The sequence below is a fragment of the Typha latifolia genome, chromosome 14, assembly GCF_019914945.1.
Source record: "Typha latifolia isolate L0001 chromosome 14, TyphaL0001v2, whole genome shotgun sequence".
NCBI lineage: Eukaryota > Viridiplantae > Streptophyta > Magnoliopsida > Poales > Typhaceae > Typha > Typha latifolia.
In genome coordinates this window covers 8,964,453-8,986,817 of record NC_133099.1, presented here as the reverse complement: position 1 = coordinate 8,986,817, position 22,365 = coordinate 8,964,453, and the positions used below count along the sequence as shown (strand labels likewise).

Genomic DNA, 22,365 nt, shown 5'->3' with positions numbered 1-22,365 from the left:
TCTGAATCGATCCATTAATTATTCTCAGCACTCAGTTCATCTCCATTAACAATCCATGGGAACTTTGTTGAGGAGTCAAAGTCGGCAGCATTTGAGAAGCTCCTTCACTATTTCCACCATATAAAACCCTCAAAGAGCACATGGCTTGTCAACCACCCTCTCTCTCTCTCTCTCTCTCTCTCTCTCTCTCTCTCTCTCTCTCTCTCTCTCTCTCTCTCTCTATCTATCTATCTTAACGTCACAACCAACCTTCCTATATATATGCCCCACCTCTCAGGGTCCTCTTAATTCTCGCATTTCCTCTCTCTCTCTCTCTCTCTCTCTCCCAAGACCACCACCACCACCACCTTCATCATGGGCTTCCCTTCAGTTTGCTATTGTGTTATCCTCCCAAAACCTCTTATACTTGTCATCCAGTTCCTTGACTGCATCAAACATGGCTTCTTTCTTGCTCTCTTCTACCTTGGCCTCAGCTCAGGCATCGAAGATTACGCGCATCCCCTATCGGCGGCGATCGAGTCGTTGGCCTCCCCCTCGCCTCCGATAACCGCCTCGACGATCAAGACGAGGCTTCGGGTCCTAAACTTTGAGAGACTCCCGAAGGGCTCATGTCATGAGGAGGAGGAGGAGGAGGAGGAGGAGGAGGATGTTTGTGCTGTTTGCTTAGGGCTACTGCAAGCAAGGGATGAGGTTAGGGAGTTGGGGAATTGTTTGCATGCATTCCATAAGGGTTGTGTGGATAAGTGGGTGGATATGGGGCAGGTCACTTGTCCATTGTGTAGGGCATTGCTATTGCCTGAGGAATATTATATGGGAGGAGAATAGAATAGAATTTTACTCAAATGTGAAGAGATATATAATGTTTGATCATCACATTAATTAGTTAAAAATTTTGTAATTAGTTTCTTCTTCTTCTACTTCTTCATTTCTTTTTCTTTTTTTATGGTGATGGAAAGTTGTTATACATGATTCAAATTGATACTGGATTGTAGGAGAAGTATTGTTTAACAATGTATTATATTTTAAGTGTCATGGGTGATCATGGTGTCTTTGTTTAATTGAACCTAGACTAATAAATTTTTGGATGTGATTCTAATTGAAGAAAAGACTTTTAACTCCCATTATAGTTGAAAACAGAATCAGTTTTTGATCTAGTCTTTGCTTAAACATCATATCTAATACTTTTTTGAGTTGGATCATCGGTAAAGCTTACTTCCAAATTTCCTCGTTCTAGCTCATGAATATTATTCTCACCCACTCCTAGACTTTTTTCAGGAAACTTTTGACATTTCAGATTAGCATCTAAAAGGAGAAAATTTGATAGTATTGTAATAAATGTATATAATTTTGAGAATGTTCCGAAATTTCATAGCAAGTCCCTTTAAACCAATATAAATTGTATATGATTTTTCAGTACTTGTTATGTTTACCAATCAAACTCACTAGCTCTGTTCTTTCTCACATATTAACCACCTCTGCTGGTGTTCTTTGATTCTTCTCAAGTCCTTATTTCGCCATGTATACAGAGTGCAATAGGAAAAATCTTGTCCAAAGTTTGATAGATTCATTTCATTTCTAGGAGCCCAGATAAATATTATACTTCAATTTCTGAACTTTTTTTCCTTTTAAGCCAAATCTTCTATATCCTTAATTGTTTCTTTTGCACCAAGAGAGTAGCATTAGGCTGAGTAAAACAAGGATGAAGCTATCGGTAAAGCAATTAGATCATCACTCTTAAGGCTGTTATTTAATTCCTTACCAATCAAAATACTTCTAGTTCACTTGCCTTTTAAGGACTACTACTGATAGAAGCCTTCAAATTGCTCACTTCCTATACTCTGTTCGGCATCAAACTCTTGGATTTTTACCAAGTGAGATGAACCAAAGAGAGCTGTAATTTATCAATTTATAAACATTTTGAAGAGAAGCTCAGAGTTATCCTTTTCCTTCTACTTTCTCTTCAGACTTCCCTTGCTTACGCGCTATATTGCAAGTGATAAAATGGAAGGAATTGTTATTCCGCAAACACTTTGGTATTATATCTTATTTCTATCTGATAGAAAAATTGTGATGCATGTTCTTCACATCTGTTAAGAGAACCCTGAATTAGAAATAGAGTACAAGTATGAATAACTTGTTAAGATACCGCTACTCTTTTCTTTTTCTTCTTATTCATAGAAAAGAAAAGATAATACAGTTACTGTCTGACATCACCAATGATATATGAATTTTGACTGAAGGAGATGTCATCAAGTCTCGCTAGTTCCTGGCCGTCCGATAAATAACTCCGTTTCTACCTCCATATTTTGACAAGCTTGAACATCCGGAACAACCCTTTCTGGTGCATTTACCTGTAGATACTCGCTTACCTTGAAGAAACAAACAAAATATGGTGTCAGATGCAAATTTGTCAATGAAACATCTGTTATCGAAAATCCTATGCTGCAATGACATATTAAAGGATGTGCAAAAAATTATTCGGCTTACTAACAACCTTTTCTCGAAGCAGTGCATTCTCCTTCAAAAGCATCCTCTCCTGTTGATGAAATGAAATTTCTTCATTAGCATGACAGGAAACATATTGAAGTCTCGACTTCATAGCAAAATACAACAGTGAAATGGCAGTAGCTAACCTTTTCTTCTAGTTCTGAAATTTTCTCCAACAACTTCCATTGCTATGTGCACATAATATAAATTGACATTAATTGCAACTTTTCACCAAAGTTAGATACTATGCACCAAAGCAAATGCTAATATATTACCTTCTTTACCCTGACGTTGCTTAGACTTTTCTGTAGATGGGATTCTAGCTCATGTAGTTCCTCCAAAGTACATGACCCCAGACCTTCACCCATGAGTCTCCTGCAGAAAGTTTCCAGAATTCAACAATTTATATCTTTCCGTGTCTAAATTGTTCAACTTCTATTGTTCTGACACAAAAAAAAAAGGAAGGATGAACTCAGCTACTCTGGTAAGTTCAAGTCAGTACCTTTTATAGGTTTCGAGAAGCTCAATCTTCTTTGCCAAGCTTGCAGCTTCAGACTTCCACTGCTGCATTTTTGAACAATATAATGCTAGTACATTGATATAACATCTGCTATGCTGAGCATTTTTTTTGTATCACTGCTAGTTTTGCTTATACTTGTTGAAGGAGCCATATCAATGTTCACCTCTGTTACCACTTATGTAACACTATTCTTCAATACTACGGTAGATTGTGAAATTAAACTTATGATTTCAACACTATTCTTCATTCTCTGGTGCTTCTATAAGAAGTTTGATTCCGATGGTGTGGGCAGTAGAAAATCATGATTTAGACCTCCCTAATTTCTCGATTCACTTAGTAGATGTTAACTAACCTATGTGAGTGTCTGTGAATGTGTCTTTCTATGTAAGTTTGGCTGCAAATATTGAGGGAGGGAGAGAATGTTACATTATAGCAATTTAAACTTAGTACAATAAGATCTCTTGTATTACTGGCAGTTAATATGGCTAAAGAGACCAAATTGTTAAGCTTTAATTAGAAGATGAGTGTTAGTTAAGCAAAGAATTGGAAATCCTCACCTGGATACTTTGTTCTGCTGGTTTCTTGCCGCTGTAGGATGCCTTTGAATGTGTTGTATAACGATCAATTGTCTTCAGCATACTGAAAATAACCAAAATAGAAAAGTTTCAGTTTGTGAAACTATTAGAAAATAATGTACCAGGATAGGAGACAGTAACATTTACTCAACAAAGTAGAGCATACAATCAGTACAAAAAAGAGTAGTTATCTCTTATGGCTGTGTGCCAAATTTTAGTAGCTAAAGATAACATTGAGATGGACTTAGCAACACCACAGTGGAAAATGGTAGCAAAACCAGAGAATAAGGGGTCTTTCATGAGATCTAAGAGGTCAATCAGCAATTTAGGTACAACTTATTATTTCTTATACAAGGGCAATATAGTAATCGTCAGTCCGTTATTTTCATACCAAACATGAGATATGTGGGACACACGGATAATTAATGCAATTCCATCATCTATATCTCCCAAACAAAATGCACCCTTATGGTAGACAATATTCTAAAAAGCGTGTGGCGGGTATACAGCGACCAAGAGATTTCATGGCGCGCGATAGATAGTGAGCAATATGGTGGGTGATATAAGCCCAAGGCTGGTTGCAGATAAAAACTTACAAATATATTTTTCCTAAGCTATATATCTAATATGTAATCAAATAAAAAAGACAAAATTTAATAAGTCATTAGGCATTCAACACATGATAGATATAATCAACAGATTGTGTAAAAATTTGAAGACATTGGCAGATGGCATTTGGATGAAGCTTCTACACTTAGGAAATAAATCGTGGATATACTAGTTTTCTTATATTGCATCTGAGTCAAAAAAAATTTACAAAAAAGTGTTACAAAATTCTTGGCTTCTATGGCTGAAATGTATTGAGTAGATGGCGAATTTGATATAGCAGCTAAATTGGTAGATTATCATCATCAAGCTGTTTTAAACATTATCATATTCGGCCAATCATTGCCTTATATTTAACCATATCCAGCAAGATAAACCCCCAGATTTGCCTTCAAAGAACTGCCTTCTTGGCCTTTCTCTGTCACTTGACAGTATCCGTCCACAATCTTGCTACGCAAGCTCATTTACCATTTCAATCAAGTATAAGCAATACTTGGTTCATTTTTTATTTATTTCATTGTGATAACTTTGGGTGCATATTACTTTAAAGCATTGTTGATTATTATGCTCATTACATGTGAGTTTATTTAATGTGATCTAAAACTGATAAATACAATTGCTTGTGTATTTTCACAATATTTGTTCCAAGGGCATGGCATAGTGCATAAAAGAGCCTATGTACACACACCTCAAAAATTGTCTTGTAGAGTGTAAAAATCATCACTTTCTTGAAGTTTAACTATGCATTCTGTTTCCAATGCATGCATCTCTATCCTTCAAGTTCTAGGGAGAATGTGTGCTCACTGCAACCTACCTGATAAAATGCTCTTTATGTCTGAACCGAAATATGAATATAAAATCCTTCAAGTTTCCAGATGTCCCAGGCACAAGTTTGAAAGTGGCCAAAAGCGTGATCTTGTACAACATAGATAAGGATTTACACAAGTGGCAAATAATATTCTCCCCTTTCGAGCGAAATCAGGCAACATGATGGAAAATTTCATGTTTAGATTGGAAGAGATGTTAAATATAAATATGTGAATTGAATTTAAAGATGGGTAATTTGGAGACTAGAGAGTGGAATACAAATATGTCAGATAAACACTTATTCCTTCACAGAATCCACTATGTTGGAGACGAGCATACATTTCTTCACTTGGAATCCACCCAGAAAAATACAAGTATGCCTATAAATGATACTTTCTTAGTGCTATGTAACACGGGTAAGAAACTCTTTACAAATCTCTAAGAAATTATTATTTTTCTACAAAGCGTTCGAAAGTCTGAGAGGCGTTCATATTTACAAAGATTTGCAAATGGGCGTTCGAACACACTCAGACAGCCGTTCAAACGCCCGACGGAGTTTTCCCTTCGTATGTCAGTCTTATAAATAATATTAAGATGGGTTTAGGGAAAAAGAATCAAGGGGCTTTTGAGAGAGAAAGTACCATTTGTATTAAGAGAGATTGGAGGCTTGAAAATAATTATATTTTTGCATCTCTATTAGCGGATTAAAAATTCGCATCACCTGAGGATGTAAGCACATCACTGAACCACGTAAATCTTGTCTCTTGTTTCTCTTATTTATGGTTTGCATATATTTGAGATTTTTGCTTATGATTGTCTTAGATGATTATTGCTCTCGACTCCTAACACTGTGATTGAGTTTTTCCTAAATTGGTGTTTTTTTTGGCAAAGAATGCCGAAATTATTCAAATCTGAAAAATTATTTCAAATACAAAATTTGAAGTAGAGAAGTTTGATGACACAAATAATTTTAGAATGCGGTAATCTGAAATAATGAAATCTTATTTCAACAAGAATTGGACATTACATTAGAGGAGAAGCATGAACAAATCATGCAAAAATGAGAGAAAATGAACAGGCAAGCTTGTAACACCATTCAACTATGCTTAGCAAAGGATCAAAAATATTTTTTATGAACAAAAATTCAGTAAAAAACATGTGGAAGAAATTAGAAAACAAATCCATGACAAAGAGTACTGAAAATCAGCTCTATTTGAAGAAGTTCTTCCGATTTCAGTATAAGATTAGAACGCCTACAGCCGGGCATTTAAACTCCTCAACAAACTACTTGCTAATTTGCAAATCGGATGTGGAGATCTTAGATGAAGATAATGCATTGGTACTCTTAAATTTATTGTCGAATACTTATGATCACCTCACTACTACTTTGCTATATGGAAAAGACTTTATTCATTATGATAATGTGACAAATGCATTGATCAATAATGAGTATCGAAATTGGATAAACAAGCTATTATTGAGTTGTCACAGATGCTTTGTCGGTGATGGGTAGATTAGAGAAGAAAAAATTTATGAAGAGAGGCAAATCTCATTCGAAGACAACGGGTGCATCTTCAGATAAAAAAATTCCTACAAAAGACCAACTTCTATTGTCACAACAAAGGGCATTGAAAGAAGGATTACTTCATATTGAAGAGCAAGGAGAAGAAACCTAGAAAGGCAAATGCGGTACATTTGGATGATAAGGAATCATAGAGTGTATTGATAGGCTCAGCTCTTGCTTGTGACACGAATGAATGGATATTGGATTCTGGGTACACATATCATATATGTCATAACAGGAATTAGTTTTCCACCTTTGAAAATATCTCAGTGAAGTTGTATTCATGGGTAATGATAGCCCATGTAGAACTAAAGGCATTGACATCATCTGCATAAATCTTCATGATGGATCTGTGAAAGAGCTAACAAAAGTCCGGTATATATCACAGTTAAAGAATAACCTTATTTTACTTAGTGTTTTGGAATTAAAAAGTTTCACTATTACTTTGAGAGGTGGAGCGCTGAAGATTTCTTTGGGAGTCTTAGTTGTAATGAAAGGTATAAAAAGAAGTAATCTATACTTCTTGCATGATTCTACAAATATCGATAGTGTAGCTGTGGCTTCTAGCGACTCAATTAATGTGGCCAACTCTACTAAATTATGACATATGAGGTTGGCATTTGGGAGAGCAAGTATTGCAATGTGAAGACCGCATTTTTGCATGGCGACTTGTACGAGGATATTTACATGTTCCAGCTAGAAGGATTCGAAGTCAGTGGAAAGGAAGATATGGTTTGCAAATTGAAGAAGTCCTTGTATGGCCTGAAGCAGTTTATAAAGCAATGGTATAAACGGTTTGATCAGTTTATACAGAAGCAAAAGTATAAGAGAACCACCATGATTATTGTGTTTATTTTAAAAAGCTTCAAGATGGATCATTTATTTATTTGCTCTTATATATAGATGACATGTTGATGGCATCTAAGAGCAAGATGAAGATTGATAAATTGAAGTTCCAATTGCATAAAGAATTTGAAATAAAAAATTTATGAGAGGCTAATAAAATACTCGGCATGGAAATCAAAAAAAATAGAAAAAAGGGGACATTATGCTTGATACAAGAACATTATTTGAAGAAGGTATACAACAGTTTGGCATTAACAAGAAGACAAAATCAATTAGTACACAAATGGCAGCTCACTTTAGATTTAGTAAAGCTATGTCACTGACCACAGATGTCAAGCGAGATTTTATATCAAAAGTACACAATGGTGTGCACTAAGCCTGATATCTCACAAGACATCAGTATTGTTAGTAGATATATGCATACTCCAGAGAAAGGCCATTGCTAGGCCGTGAAGTGGATTATGAGGTATATAAATGGTACTTTGGGAGTTGGTCTGAAATTTATAAAAGATGATAGACTTGATCTACATCTTGTTTGATATGTCGATTCGGATTATGCAAGTTATTTGGACAAACTGAGATCTACTACCGGATATCACACTTGCGAGAGGATTGGTATGTTGGAGGTCTACTTATAATTAAATGTTACTCTATCAACTATAAAGGAAGAGTATAAGATAGTGACATAGGCTATAAAGGAGGCTATTTAGTTAATTGGTTTGACTAATAACTTGGGTGTTTACCGGAAGCAGGTGGAGGTGAATTGTGATAGTAAAAACACAATTTGTTTAGCAAAGAACTAAGTTCATCATGCTAGGACGAAGCACATCAACATCCAATTTTATTTTGTGAGAGAAATTTTGGAGGAAGGTGATATTTCTCTTTGAAAGATTGGGACTGCAGATAACAATGAAGAAAAGTTGGTAAAAATAGTTACAAAGGTCAAAGTTTTAATAGTGCTTGGACTTGATTAATATCACATTTGTTTGATTGTTTTAGATTTGGCATCTTCGGACATAAATCTGTAGGCGATGTATTTCTTTGGAGTTTCTTCAATCTCTTTGCAATGGTAGAGATAAATTTTTTGGTTGAAGTCTTGGAATTTTCGCCAAGGTGGAAAATTGTTGTTTTTGGCTCAATTCTACAAGGCGTTCAAACAAAGCGTTCGCATTTATAGAGATTTGCAAAAGAGCGTTCCAACGCACTGGGGTAGCCGTTTAAATGTCCAACAAAGTTTTCCCTTCATAAGTTAGTCTTATAAATACCATTAAGATGGGTATAGGGCAAAAAAATCAAGAACTTTTGAGAGAGAAAATATCTATTGTATTAAGGGAGATTGGAGGCTTAAAAATAATTGTATTCTTGCATCTCTTTTAGTGGATTAAAGATTTGCATCACTCATAGATGTAGACATGTAACTGAACACGTAAATCTTGTCTTTTGTATTCTCTTCTTTGTGGTTTGTATATATTTGAGACCTAACCTATAAAAACCCTAAATCCTCTATTATCCACCCCCCGCCCTCATTTTTCCTCTTTTCATCTTCTTCTTGTTCTTTTTTCATTATCGGAGTTGTCACCATGGAATCAAACTGTTGTAGCGCCGTCAGAGTAATCGAAGACCACCACGCGACTTGTCGGTAAGCCCTCTTTCACCCCTCAAATTTAATTTAAGTTTGATAGAGTATATTAAAAATACATAAATATAGTGCTCGCAGTTTCGTCGACAAATCAAATCGACTAGTAGCTTCGGGTCGCTACAACTCATGCTCAGTAGCTCCACATCATTGGCCTCGTGCCATGGTTGCCTTCTAGGAGAGCCTTCGTGGATCAAATCGTCGTCGGCCATGGGTTAAGGCTGTGGGTCATCACTGGTGACTTCTCCTCCACCTTGTGTGGTCGGCATGGTCGCGAGGAGGGCTTTGGCGAGGTAGACCGACTGCAGGCAATCGTGATCAGCGACAATCTTCCTTCTCCCTCCGTCTCTTTTTCTTTTTCTCCCTTGTCGTTCTCATCGAGGGAAGAGAGAGTTGGGCTCAACTTTAACCCGAGCTAACCTTTTCTCCTTAGGGTTTGAGTCTAGATTTTGGATCTAAAGACCTGACCCGATCCTTAGTATTGGGTCATGGGCTGCGAGCCCAGTCCTTTTTAAATATTGGGTTGGGCCTTGGCCCAACTCGGTTATTATTAAAAAAAAAAAAGGACTACGAGCCAGCCGCAACCCAGCCTNCACCTAATTAGGCTCGATTTGACCCATTTGAACAATTTATTTAGCTTTAAGTTTTTAAAATTATGATATAATTTAACTTTAAAATTTATTGTTATTTATTATTAAAGGTGGTGATTTTTAGCATGTGGACTAAAGATTAGAGATTTTAGTTATTTTACCTAGACTCAGGTGAGTGGGTTCACTCACATATTTATTTATACTATATTTCGTGCTTTTTATTAGACCATATATTTCTATGTGCAAATTTAATTTTTATATTTCCTGTGTGCAATTTAATTATTATAATTCTGTGTGCAAAATATATAATTCAGTGCAGCGCTATACTTCGTGCAAATTATAAAATTTTAGTAGGGAAAAATATAACTGATATTTAGTATGACTTAGAAAATAGTCCCGGTATAGATCACTTGTGACTTTCCATGGTGATTCAAGTCTAACTAGAAGTCCAGGGAAAAGTCTTATTTTAGATTATTGTGATGACTTTCTTGGGTGACTCTAGCGGGGTTAGGAAACAATCCCAAATTAGATCGAAAGATTTTTTAAGGTGACTCTAATCTCTCTCAATGATTAGTAGAAGAGACACAGTGTGTTTATCACATAATGACACCTCCTGATAACCAAAAAAGATCAGCTATGAGAAAAAAATTCGAGTGCCATCTTGAGGTGACTTCTAGTTGATGTGGATCCACAGAGTATAGACCCAAATGAGATAAATAATAATAATAATAATAATAATATTATTAGGAAAAATTTTAATATGTTGAAACTGATCATGTTATGAGATATAACTTTATGTTATTATTATTATTGTCATTATTGTTACTTTAAAAACATGTTTAGTATAATTGTCATTTTATATCATTAGATTTAAATTTTATTTAAGTTATAGATTTTAAATTTAATTGACTTTCGAGTGGATTCCACTCACTAAGCTATAGTTGTTAGCTCATAGATTTTTTCTCTTCTAATATTTCAGGTAATGGTTAGCATGGCGACTAAGCAAGATGTATCGGGGCCCCACTTCCACTTATGACTTACCCTTTTACCATTTCATTCTTTTGGTCATTATGTTATAAATTTTTTTTAATTCAATTTGCTTAAAGACACATTACTAATGACATTGGTTATTTTCTATTAAGTTAAATTATATAAATTAAATTCTTATTTTTATTAATTTTTGTCATTATGTACTTAGGAAGTATTAGTAAGGCTCCGTATATCTCAAACATATTGAGGTACATGGCTGGTCATAATTCCGATTTTGGATCGTGACAATTATTGCTAACATTGTGATTGAGTTTTCCCAAATTAGTGTTACTATTAGCCTTGCTAATATTTGGTTAATATAATCCAATATTGTTCTATTTGTTCCTCTATTGGGTTAGAGATTGCTTTCACTTCCCTACTTATTGATTGCACCCTTTACTACTACTATTACCTTCTCTTTTAACTTCCCTACTACTATTAAATGCTATGATAATATTTCCATCCCTCGATTTACCACCATAATGCTAAGAAGTTAGATAGACAAAACTAAAAGATAATTAATGCATGCAAGAGTTATAGAATGTACTTGCATTGCTTTAGGCTTTGGAGACTATCAGTGTCATTCTCCCTTTGGTTAAAAAGAACTTGCCTTGAAGTTCATCAACATCATTTTCCCTATGATAAGATGAAAGAACCCGGACGTTGAAGGGAGCTGAAACATTGTAATCTCTTGGTAGGTTAATTGGTTAATTTTGTTGGCATTGTCTCCAATTCTTCTAAGAACTTTGAAAGGACCATCCAGTTTAGGCTTGAGTTTGCCAAATGGACATTGTTAATTAAAACTTGGGAAACCTTTTAAGGAGTTTACAAAGCAAAAATATTTGTAATGAGATCTCTCCTTGCGGCTCTAATTAGTCTTATAGCCAAACAATCGGTGCAAGTTCATTCCACATTGTCTATCGACGAAATTCTCCCATTCGATTTAACTTCTTCGTCTACTACTTATTCTTATAGTGATGATTGTGAACAAGCCATACTCATAAAAAAGATGCAAAAGTAACTCTGTTAAGTTTGTCCCCTACAACACTTATATTGCTTCAGTCTAATGGTTTCTTATCACTCCAAGTCACTTTGATCAAAATAAATATCATTAAATTTAGGAATAGGTTTCACACTTCCACCCTCAAGCTAAGGTTTCAGACCCAAATTATCCTAATGATAAAACTTATCATTCAGTGAACTAGCATTTTCCTTATACTGCTCTAAGTATGTCGGGTTCCTACTAAGTCTCTTTAGTTAAGCCGAGTATCATTATGCTTAGGGATATGTTTCACAGCTTCACCTTTAAGTTAGGGTTTCATACCCAAATTTTTTTATGTCAAGATTTATCTTCAATTTCAAAAAGGGCACCGATCGTGGGGACAAGAGGAGTTGATGGGGATGTGGTGGTAGAGGATAGGAGTGATAACAGGTGGTGGAATTTAGAGAACATGGTGTCAGCGGTGGAGCATAGCGATGCTTGCAATGTCGGCCTTAGCGAAGAGCAATGTTAGCGGTGATAGCATCGGTTGTGAGCAGTCTAGTGGCAACGACATCGATGGAGAAGCTGTTGGCATGGGGAGTTCAGTGAAGGAAGCAATTGGGATGGGATTGGGCTAGGTTTAGATATGCTAAAGTTGAAGATGATTTAAGGCTAACGGGTGGGAATGAGGTTGGGGTTAAAGCTAACGGTTGGATTGGGTTGGATGCTAATGGATTTGGAGGATTGAATTGGTGAGTTGAGTTGGTTTGGGTTTAGATAAGTTTGGGTTCAAGTGGGTTCAAGTTTAATGGATTAGAGGAAAGAGAAAATAAAGGAAATTTTGGTATTTTGGGATAGGGGGGAAGAAAGTTAAAATTGAACTTTGGATAGGGTTGATTAGTTTTTGGATAGTTACTTGTTGGGTGGATTAGGGAAAAAATATTTGTTGAGACCTCAAGGAAGGGATAAGTCACCAGATATTTGAAATTCTCAAAATTCTTACATTTTGAAATTTTAAAAGTGTCAAAATTCTCAAAAAATTTTAAATTTGATTTTTGTTTTTTGAAGCATTAGCTTTCTATTTTTCTTTTTCTTTAATCTTTTCTTTTGCTCACCTCTAGTAAAGAAGAAAGTTAATTTATATAATGATGGACTATTTTGATGATACAAGAATACTCTACTTTTGGTGACCATCGGATCTTACTTTGTGGTTTCGCAGTGATGACAGATTCTTCTCGTTCCTCCACAATGGTGATCTTCTCATGCAACTCAAAATTATCGTACTCAGTGTATGATGGAGCGATGATTTGTTCGCGACGCAAGTGGTTGCACAAAGAATAAGTGCAGAGTGGCATAAAACCTGGGAGGCAAGCTGTCCATAACCGGTAGACATTCGAAGATCATCTCTGATGGCTTTCACATCCTCCGACGACTCTAGTGAGTCCTCATTTCTCTCTCTAACTTTTATTTTTTATCCTTTCTCTCCTCTCTCTCTTTGATAACCACCCTCTCTCCAACGATCTCTCTCTCTCTCTCTCCTTATGCCCTCCCTCCTCTCTCCCACTCTCCCTTTATCATTCTTTCTCTCTCTATCCTTTATTTTGTTCTCCTCTATTGCAAGTACCCTTCAACTACTGCAATAATATAGAGAGAGAGAGAGACTAGAGAGATAGGAGAGAGATAATATGTATGCTATAAGAGGAGAGGAAGAGACTGAAAAAAAGGAGAGGAAGAGAAAGAGAGAGGAGATACAAGACAGTGCTAGCTAAGTGGCCATACTTGAGAGATGAGGGGAGAGAGTTCAGAGAAGTAGAAACTAGAGTTGTAGAACTCTTTAGACAAAAGGAAAATTATTTTAGTTTTTCAACCTTTAGACTTACTTTGAGAAAAGAAATTCCATTTAGTTCACATAAAATAATTTATATTATCCTTAGAATTTCTCTTGTATTTTATAATATTTTTAAATTTTATGTCATTAAAAATTATCTAATACTAAAGTGGCTGATACACAATAAATACGGCTGATATTGTCAATCCATTTAGTATTTTTGAGCAACCGATCTAGATCCCCATTACTAAAACCTTGCTTTATACATTGTGTGCACTTCAATTATGCTAATCATGTCATGTTAATATGATAATAGACACCACCACATGCATGTATCACTGGGTAGTTAAATCTCACCTCACTAGTATATATTACTCTCTTAATTAGACATATTGTATACCAAGTATGAGAAGGTGTAAACACTGCCGAGTATGGAGATTAGACACTTACCTAATTTAGAAGTTATGATTGTAAGATAAGAGTTGTAACTCTAGTGGTACTTAATAACGAAGCATTAGGACATCATTTTGAGTTGTGTACTCATGATCCTAGGAAGGAGTCCAATGATGAATGAGATATGAGTATGGATTTATGACTGGGGTTCTTAATCTAATGACTATATATAACTGGTCATACAATATTGCAAGGTTGTGTTGGCAACCTGATCGCTAGTCGTCTGTCCTTCGTTTGATCTGTATATAATTGATGTAGTGTTATCTTGATGCTCCATGTGAGCATATGATATGATATACAAGATGCTTTTGAAAATTGAAACTAAGAATAATTTGCTATCATTATGAAAATCTTGATGGTGCATTATTAGTCGATCATGTTATATTCTATTTATTTATGCATTTAATTATTATTTAATTATTATAAATTATACTTTCTAGGCTTTATGCTCATCACCTTTTAATTATATTTTTGTAAGATTTTGGACATAATCATGATAGTAAAGGATTTGGCAAAGATAAATAGAGTTTGTGTCATTTATTTATTTATATGGATTTTTAATTTTTGCCCCCTTGTGGGCTAGGAACATTTGTAAGGGTATATAGACATGTATTCTAAAATTTGTTATGGCATGTCGATATTTTGATTATTTATTGCTTTGGATTATTTTGATAAATTTTGGCTTATCTATTATAGTACTATGTAGAAATATTGATTAGCAAGTGAATACCACATATATTTTGATGGTGAGTGTGTTTCCATTCTATTGCTAAAATGAAGCAAAACTTAAGAGAAACGGTTTGAAAATAAAATCGCCAGCCTCTAAATTGAGCACCTCCAAATGCCCAATATGGCACACATTCTAGGTCCTACTCACTATAGTCCTATTGAAACACTTGTACTTCTCACAGTAAACACTAGACTATCCATCTATCTAGCTATCAATTGTCTTTCTGATTGTTTAAAGGTTATCCCAATGAGGAAAAGAAAAGTCTCCTTTTGTCACCTCGTGATAAGAGTTTTTGTTCTCATATCCTACTCATCAGCTAGAAGATTGTTAAATCTTTGACTTTTGAACAAAGCTAGCCCACTTTTGTATTTTATTTATCCACATGCACCGTACCTCAAACTTAATATAAAAATATCAAAAGTTTTATTTTATAAAACAGTCACTCTTCACAGCATAGCATTTTCTAAGCGTTTTTTAAACATAAATATTGAATAGTTGAGCGTTTTATCTTAAAAAACTTAAAAGATAAATTTGGAAGAGCTATAATCCATTTTTTTGTGATTTTGAAAGCAGTTCACTACATGAAATGGTCATGTTATTCTAATTCAATAGAATTTTTTTATATCTTCACAATAATATTTTTTATAATTAAAATAGATAACCGTGCACAAAGTTATAATGTTACAAACTTTTTCTTTATAATTTTACTTATATCTTTCTCATTTAATGTTTGTAATAAAAAAACACTTAATTTTTTAGCATTTTACGTATATCCTCTTTATCTAATAAATCGCTGAATTGTTCAACTATTTTTCTTTCAATTAAAATATTAATTAGATCAGCATTTTTCTAATGAAAAGTTGATATAATCAGCATTTTACTTTTGACTAGGTAAAATGTTAACGATTTAGCATTTTATTTAGGACTACATTGAAATTGACTTTATATTAAGTTTTAATATAGAGTTCTCTCTCTCTCTCTCTCTCTCTCTCTCCCTCTATAACCCCCCTCCCTATCTCCATAAAAATACACACAATATTCAGATAAGCATTTACATGAAAAGATGTGGCAAGCTAAAAGCTAATTTCCCCTCTTCGATCAAACTTGCTATTACCAATAGAGCTCTCTTCAAGTTTTTCATAGTCGGCCTTTGGATGAGCTTTGGTGAGGATATCTGCCAAATTGTCTTGACACACTTCCACAAGTTTGAATTTTTTTTCATGCAGCTCTACTCATAAAGAAGGTTTGGCTTTATCTTACATAGTTGACCACTAATTTTTCCCTCAAATTGATGATTTCTATAACTATGAACCAACAGTGACAAAAATATTCTTACATAAATGATGGAAGAAAAATGGTCATGCATTATAGTGGTGTAGTAATATGTGTTACTTTTCTCCTTCAATTCCTTTGTATGCAAAACCCAATAAATATTCTTCATGCCGTCTTCTGAAGTAGTGTTTGTAAAACTAATAGCAGTACATCTCAATTCCACACTAATCCTTTCAACTTGTCTTAGTCCTCATGTTACTTAGACATGTACAAGAAAAATCAGATAGTGCTTCAAAATGGAAGAATAATGATATTAAAGTATAACGGGTCTTGAGAGAGAAAAGACCAAAAAAAAAATTGCTGTTGAAAGGAAATGGTAAGAGGTGACATGATAATACCCAACATAACAAAGAATCTAGATATTGTTGTTCTTGTGAACCAATTATCTCATAAAGTAATATGTAGCAATATCATATGTTGGTTAATTCATGCAAAGAATATTAATATAGGCAGATTTTACAGGCAAATAAACAAAGGCTTGTTAACAAAAACAAAACAAAACAAGTTTAATAAGTAAATAAAACAATTGTGTTAGTAACAGCAAGAGTCTCAAGAGACTAGAAGCATGAGAACATAAAAGAAGTGAAAAAACTGAAACTAGATCAAAACTCGAAAATTAACTACATGGGAATGTGTTGTTCAGATCCTTCCTCATTTTTCTATTTCGTTCAGTGCAGAGTCCTTTATCAGTAAATTTCTCTTAGATAATAGCAGTAAGTAACTTTGGAATGTCAGGATGAGTTGACACAAGATCTCCTATGCCTACATACTAAGTGCATACTTTATGGAAGAATATAATCACTAAATGAGATAAATTCATTAGGGCAAAGGATTTTGGAAATAAATTTGATCTTATATGTATTTGTCTTTATCCTAGACGTACTGCCATAGTCTATTACTCCCCAAAATGAATATAAACATCAAAATGGAGATAGATTCAATGAATACATATTTGAGTGCAAAGGTTTGAACTCAAAGCATAGCTAGCCACTAAAATATACACACTAGTAAATGCTTTATATAAAAGTTGTCATAAGTGAAATAGATAATATTTTATCAACAAACTCACAGAAATATAGTAGAATGTATACCCGAGAATTCGGCCACCAGATACTGTGTTTACTGTTTAATTGCCACGTCATTAAAGATAACAATAAGTTCTGGTTACCATGGACTAATGGAATAGGTATAAATTTATAGAAACAAGGAGTCTGATATCTAATCAAAATTAGATACAGTGCAAGTTTTTTTTTTCCGAGGAGACAAAACCAATCCTAGAAAAATACTTGCTAGTAAACAAAAGATCCAAACCCTTCAAACTTTGGTGAAGTTTGAGTTGGTCCAATGTACTATGAGTATCCTAGAAGATTTGCTTTAAAATGTTGTTACTAAACGTTTGAATGCAATACTCCTATGTACTATTAATATGAAATCCAAAATAAAGTTCTTTAAAAAAAAAAAGCTGAAAATATACCATAATGGCGTGCCCTGATAAAAAGATGTGCAATATTCTCGAAGTCCGTTTTAGTATTAATTAATAACCAATATATCAAAGTGTACGAAATATTACACGTTTCATTTAGTGTTTGATCCTCTTCAATTTAATAATGGATAATGTCTAAGAGTAATAGTTGTGTAATCTTGTGCCTTACGTTATGATTAACATATCTATTACGTACTTCCCGAAATTTACGTCCAATTATATGTTAATGAAAGGTAGCATTGAGAAACTAAGTATTCCTATTATGAAGCCACTAACACTAGCTAGAGAAATTGCAAATCAATTGAGTGGTAATCAATTAAAGTTTCTATCATCTGTTGAGGAAGATGGAGATATTAACTTCACATCCAAGCTCGGAAGGAAACATCGATTCCATCACTGAGCTACAGGTAACCGTACGTACAGCCTAAAATTAATCTACAAGAACTGTACTACTTTGGGAAGACTTCTTGTGCTACTGTGCTGAAAAGGTTATAAAGATCAAACACCAAGCACTAATGAGTCGTCTCAACTTAGCACTTTTAAAGACAAATTTAACCCATTTCTTGGTAGTAGTGCCATAATATATATATATATATATAGATGCTGTAAAACTGGTGATGTTGATGAGCAATCTTAACACAAACCCTAGATGGTCATCTTGATGTGACCATCCAGATCGATGATTGGTGAGACCCACATCAAACATAAGAAGTAGAGGGGGAGGGAGAGAGAGAGATATTTGTTAGAGAGAGAGAGAGACCTGGAGCTGGAGAACTCGTAGAGCTTTCCGCGGCTGGAGAAGACGATGACTGCGACCTCGGCGTCGCAGAGAACGGAGAGCTCGAAGGCCTTCTTGAGGAGACCATTCCGGCGCTTCGAGAACGTCACCTGGCGGCTGGTCGCGTTCTCGATCCGCCGCATTTCCGTCTTCCCCCGCACCATTTCTCTCTCTCTCTCTCTACTTCTTGATCTCGATTTCTAGAGCGACAGAGGGAGTGGGGTAGTAGGGGAGGGGGGATGATTTAAATATACGGCGTTACCACAAATGGAAAAGGAACGAGGGGAAAGCCGATCGATAAAGAGCTTGCGATAAATGGCAATTGGCTTATTCTTTTATTGCCTTTTTTTGGAAGAGTTCGCTGTTTCCTTTTGTTCTTATATTTATTTATTTCCCCCCCCCCCCCCCCCTCCCTAATTGCCTTCTCTCCTTTTTTTTCGCATCTCCTAGGTGAATAGAACGAGAAGACGGAAGTAACCAAAAAACTACCCCACATTGTCTGCCCCTTCTCCGAGTGAGGCGGCCACGTTTCGAGTTCCTAGTGGCTCGGCTCCGTGTTCTTTCGTTGGGTAGCGCCGGATTGATGGATAGGAGCTGCTTTCTAATGCTCGTCCGTACGGGAGTGGGCGGGAGACGTCGACACGTGTGAAGAGGATCGGCGCGGGGACCAGCCCCACGTAGGTCCGGGCGTCACGTGGCTCCACCTATCTGCCGTCCTTGTTGCTCGAGCCATCTGGCCCACCCGACTCAGGCAAATGACCTCTCTGCACCTCATGCGTATTTTCATTCTTACTTAATTACACATTTGCCCCTCAAATAATAATGGCCATTTTCGCATCAAAATCCAACCCTAGTGGAAGAGCAAATTGCAACAAAAGTGTGCTCGCTTTATACTTCAGTCATTTTCAATTGTTTTTCACGAGGAAAGCACTTGGATACGGGTATACCTAATCCTCTCCTCTGTATATTTCATGCTTTTTCTTAGATAATATTTTGGGGAGATTATAATAATAGTGCAATTAGACGAACACTGGAAGAGAGAGAGAGAGAGAGAGAGAGAGAGAGAGAGAGAAAATAATGCTACGATGATTAAAAAATATATACGAGGTTTTTTTTTTTTTTTTTTTTCTTTCAAATTTACCCTTCTGTCGTTTACTAATCATTAAATATTAATGAAAAAAATGCAAGAGAAAGGATTCATACCCATTTCCTCATCTTCTTTTTCTTCTTCTTCTTCTTACCGTATTGTTGTTTCTTCTTCTTCTAAAGTCAAGTGTGATCTCTATGGGCGACTTGATAATAACTAGATTAATACTAACTAGATAGCTAACAAGGAGGAGGACGCCTTAGTTAAAGCTACAATCGCAACGACCATTTGGACTATTTCAAAGATAAGGAATGAGAGAATATTCGAAGGAAGTAAGGTGAGCTCGGAAGTCACGGCAGTACATGTGGTGCAGCTGATTAGGGAGTATGGAAAGCATGGACATCTTCGATGACAGCCTAGCAAGAAAACAAGGGACATAAGAAACTGATGTTGTTATTAGAAATGCTGATTAGCAGTTAATTATGACAGCTATCAAAGACACAGAGAAGGAATCTCCTTGTTGTAGCGAAGCCCAAGCAATATTATTAGGACTTCAGAAGGCTGAGGTAGTGGGGTGTAACGCACTCGCCCGAGCACACCCACGCGCCCACACGGCACGCGCGGCGCACGTGACAGGACGAGCAGAGCCCATCACGCATAGATACACTACTGTGCTCATATAATCATGACATCATCAAATACTACCTACTAACATATTCATGCTCACATAATCTAACACCAAATAAATTATATTATCAACCAAATAAACTTATTAACATATGAATATCAAAGTCCATAATAATATATACTAGACTACTACATAATTTGACAGGACTCACATAGGCCACGATAAACTATCAAGATACAATTAAATAATTGATACACGAGTACACTATAATCTGACATATATTATATAAATTATCGTCTATACAATGAAGTACAAATATCAAATAATGATACAACTCAATATCTGGTTAAACTATCTTCTATACTATCTCATGTCTATAGCTCACCTCATCTTTCTAAAATATCTCTTCGGGATATCTCAAGTCGTTATCACATACCATAATATCTATGGGGGTTAGAAAAGAAATAAAGAGAGTTGTGAGAAAAAAGCTCAGTGAATAGACCTTACTCCAAAACAGTGATGCCAAACAGAGGGTAATTTATGTACTGGATAATAGAAATAAAAAAGAGCATCATGTCATGAATAAGTATATGAATGTTTCTCAACAATACATAAATAAAAAGTAGATAAGATGTCATAACTGATAAAATATATAATCCTCGACAATGAATAAATAAATCTTCATGTCATACTATCATCATCACTCTCTCTCAAATATGACGCATGATGCATGTCGACCATAACAATACTATGATATCAAATGCAACTATATATAATGTATATTGACCACGTCAGATAATTAGATAGTAATAAAATCATATGCATTTCTCAACATCTCAGTCATCAATGTCATATATATATGTCATCATCGTACTAGACTACTGTGCAAAGTCAACACCTGGTACTCGGTCTCAACATCATATCCGAAGGCTTAGAGCATACTCCGCTACCCACAAGAGTAACTCACATATAACTATACCCCGCCACCCGCAAGGGTATCAACATCCATCTAGACCAGGCACCCTCCTAGCTGATAGAAACCTCGTGAGGATAACTCGCCACATATGTCCTAGCGAACGACATGTTTCCGAATGCCTGTTGCGCACACAGACTAACGACCTCGGACATAAGGCCAACAGGATCGTGACTATGTCGAGCGATCAATCATCTCCAGGCACGCCCTAACCTTCGCGCCCACTCGAGTATCCTCATGCTTTCTATCAACTATCATATTAATCACATTTCATGCTTTCCTTCTAAATGCTAGATCATATACATATATCCAATACGATAATAAGTCAATGCATAACAGTAATTTAGGTGGAACAGAAATCAAGAGAAAAATGATGCAATATAGTCTCCAACCATATAGTCAACACATTCATACCCATGCTAATCTATCACATGCATATTCATGCTACAGATTAGTTGGACAAAAATTCATAACAATATAGTCATCTCTAATCATCTCTATATATCATCACTATACTCGTATCCAAGATCAGCCTAATTACATGCATGATAAAATATGCTCAACTGTAATCATCTATAGATAAAGTCATATAATCATGTTGGAGGCCAAAACATGCATGTACATAATATATAATATAACCTAATTTGAGAAAGACGTCTAAGGGATAAGACTACTCACATCTAATCAGAAGACCCGAACCACATATCCCTCATATCCGTTAATTAAACGTCAACTCATCGACAGGGTTCATGGGGTCTCAAATAAAGAGTTCGAGATCAGAAAATATTTAAGTAGCATGAAGTTAGTCATTTATCTAATTAGAATTAATTCAAGTAAAATATAAAGGTTTATTAGGTTTAGAATCACTTCTTTTTATTTTTGATTACATAATTAGATCTATATTATAGATATGATTCAAACGCTATAATTATATTATTATCATAAAATGCTAGGTATAACATAAGGAGAAATGTTTGTTTTTTTTATTTAAAATATTATAAATATGTAATTATAAAATAAAAGTTAAATAATTATAAATAAGATATACGTATAGACAGGATCTATTTTATAATAAATTTTATAATTCTTACTCTATCTTGATTAATCAGAAGTTATATAGTATTTACTTAATTATGCAAAATAATTAATTAATTAATAAGACTAGTATCTTATTCTACACACGATAGTATATAATAAATTGTTAAGATTATTTAAAATGCATATATTATGAATATCAATACATAAATCTAATAATTATAATTTACAACACTATATATTAATCTAATAAAAATATAAATACATAATTAAATAAATATAAGTATTAGCTATATTTATGCATAATAGTTTATAACCTAGTTAATCATTAATTATTACTAATTATAATTAATAATCATCATGTTGAAGAATATACATTATTATTAAAATAATTAA

At 34.8% G+C, this 22,365-nt stretch overlaps 2 protein-coding genes across 3 annotated transcripts; one reads left to right on the top strand and one right to left on the bottom strand.

Moving 5' to 3' along the window:
• Positions 1 to 238: 238 nt before the first annotated feature.
• LOC140801254 (brassinosteroid-responsive RING protein 1-like) lies at positions 239 to 918 on the top strand. The gene has a single exon (XM_073156269.1). The coding sequence runs from the start codon at positions 355 to 357 to the stop codon at positions 823 to 825; it is 471 nt and encodes a 156-aa protein (XP_073012370.1). The 5' UTR covers positions 239 to 354; the 3' UTR covers positions 826 to 918.
• Positions 919 to 2,017: 1,099 nt separating this feature from the next.
• Positions 2,018 to 18,656, bottom strand: LOC140801459 (MADS-box transcription factor 50-like). 2 transcript variants are annotated; one of them, XM_073156593.1, is made up of 7 exons: positions 18,229 to 18,656; positions 3,565 to 3,646; positions 2,990 to 3,051; positions 2,763 to 2,862; positions 2,634 to 2,675; positions 2,495 to 2,536; positions 2,018 to 2,369 (listed from the first exon to the last, which is right to left on the bottom strand). In XM_073156593.1, the coding sequence occupies exons 1-7, from the start codon at positions 18,408 to 18,410 to the stop codon at positions 2,250 to 2,252; spliced, it is 630 nt and encodes a 209-aa protein (XP_073012694.1). In that variant the 5' UTR covers positions 18,411 to 18,656; the 3' UTR covers positions 2,018 to 2,249. The 2 variants fall into 2 exon arrangements, with proteins under 2 accessions (XP_073012694.1, XP_073012693.1); XM_073156592.1 differs by having other exon boundaries at positions 2,990 to 3,048; positions 18,229 to 18,606.
• Positions 18,657 to 22,365: the final 3,709 nt, after the last annotated feature.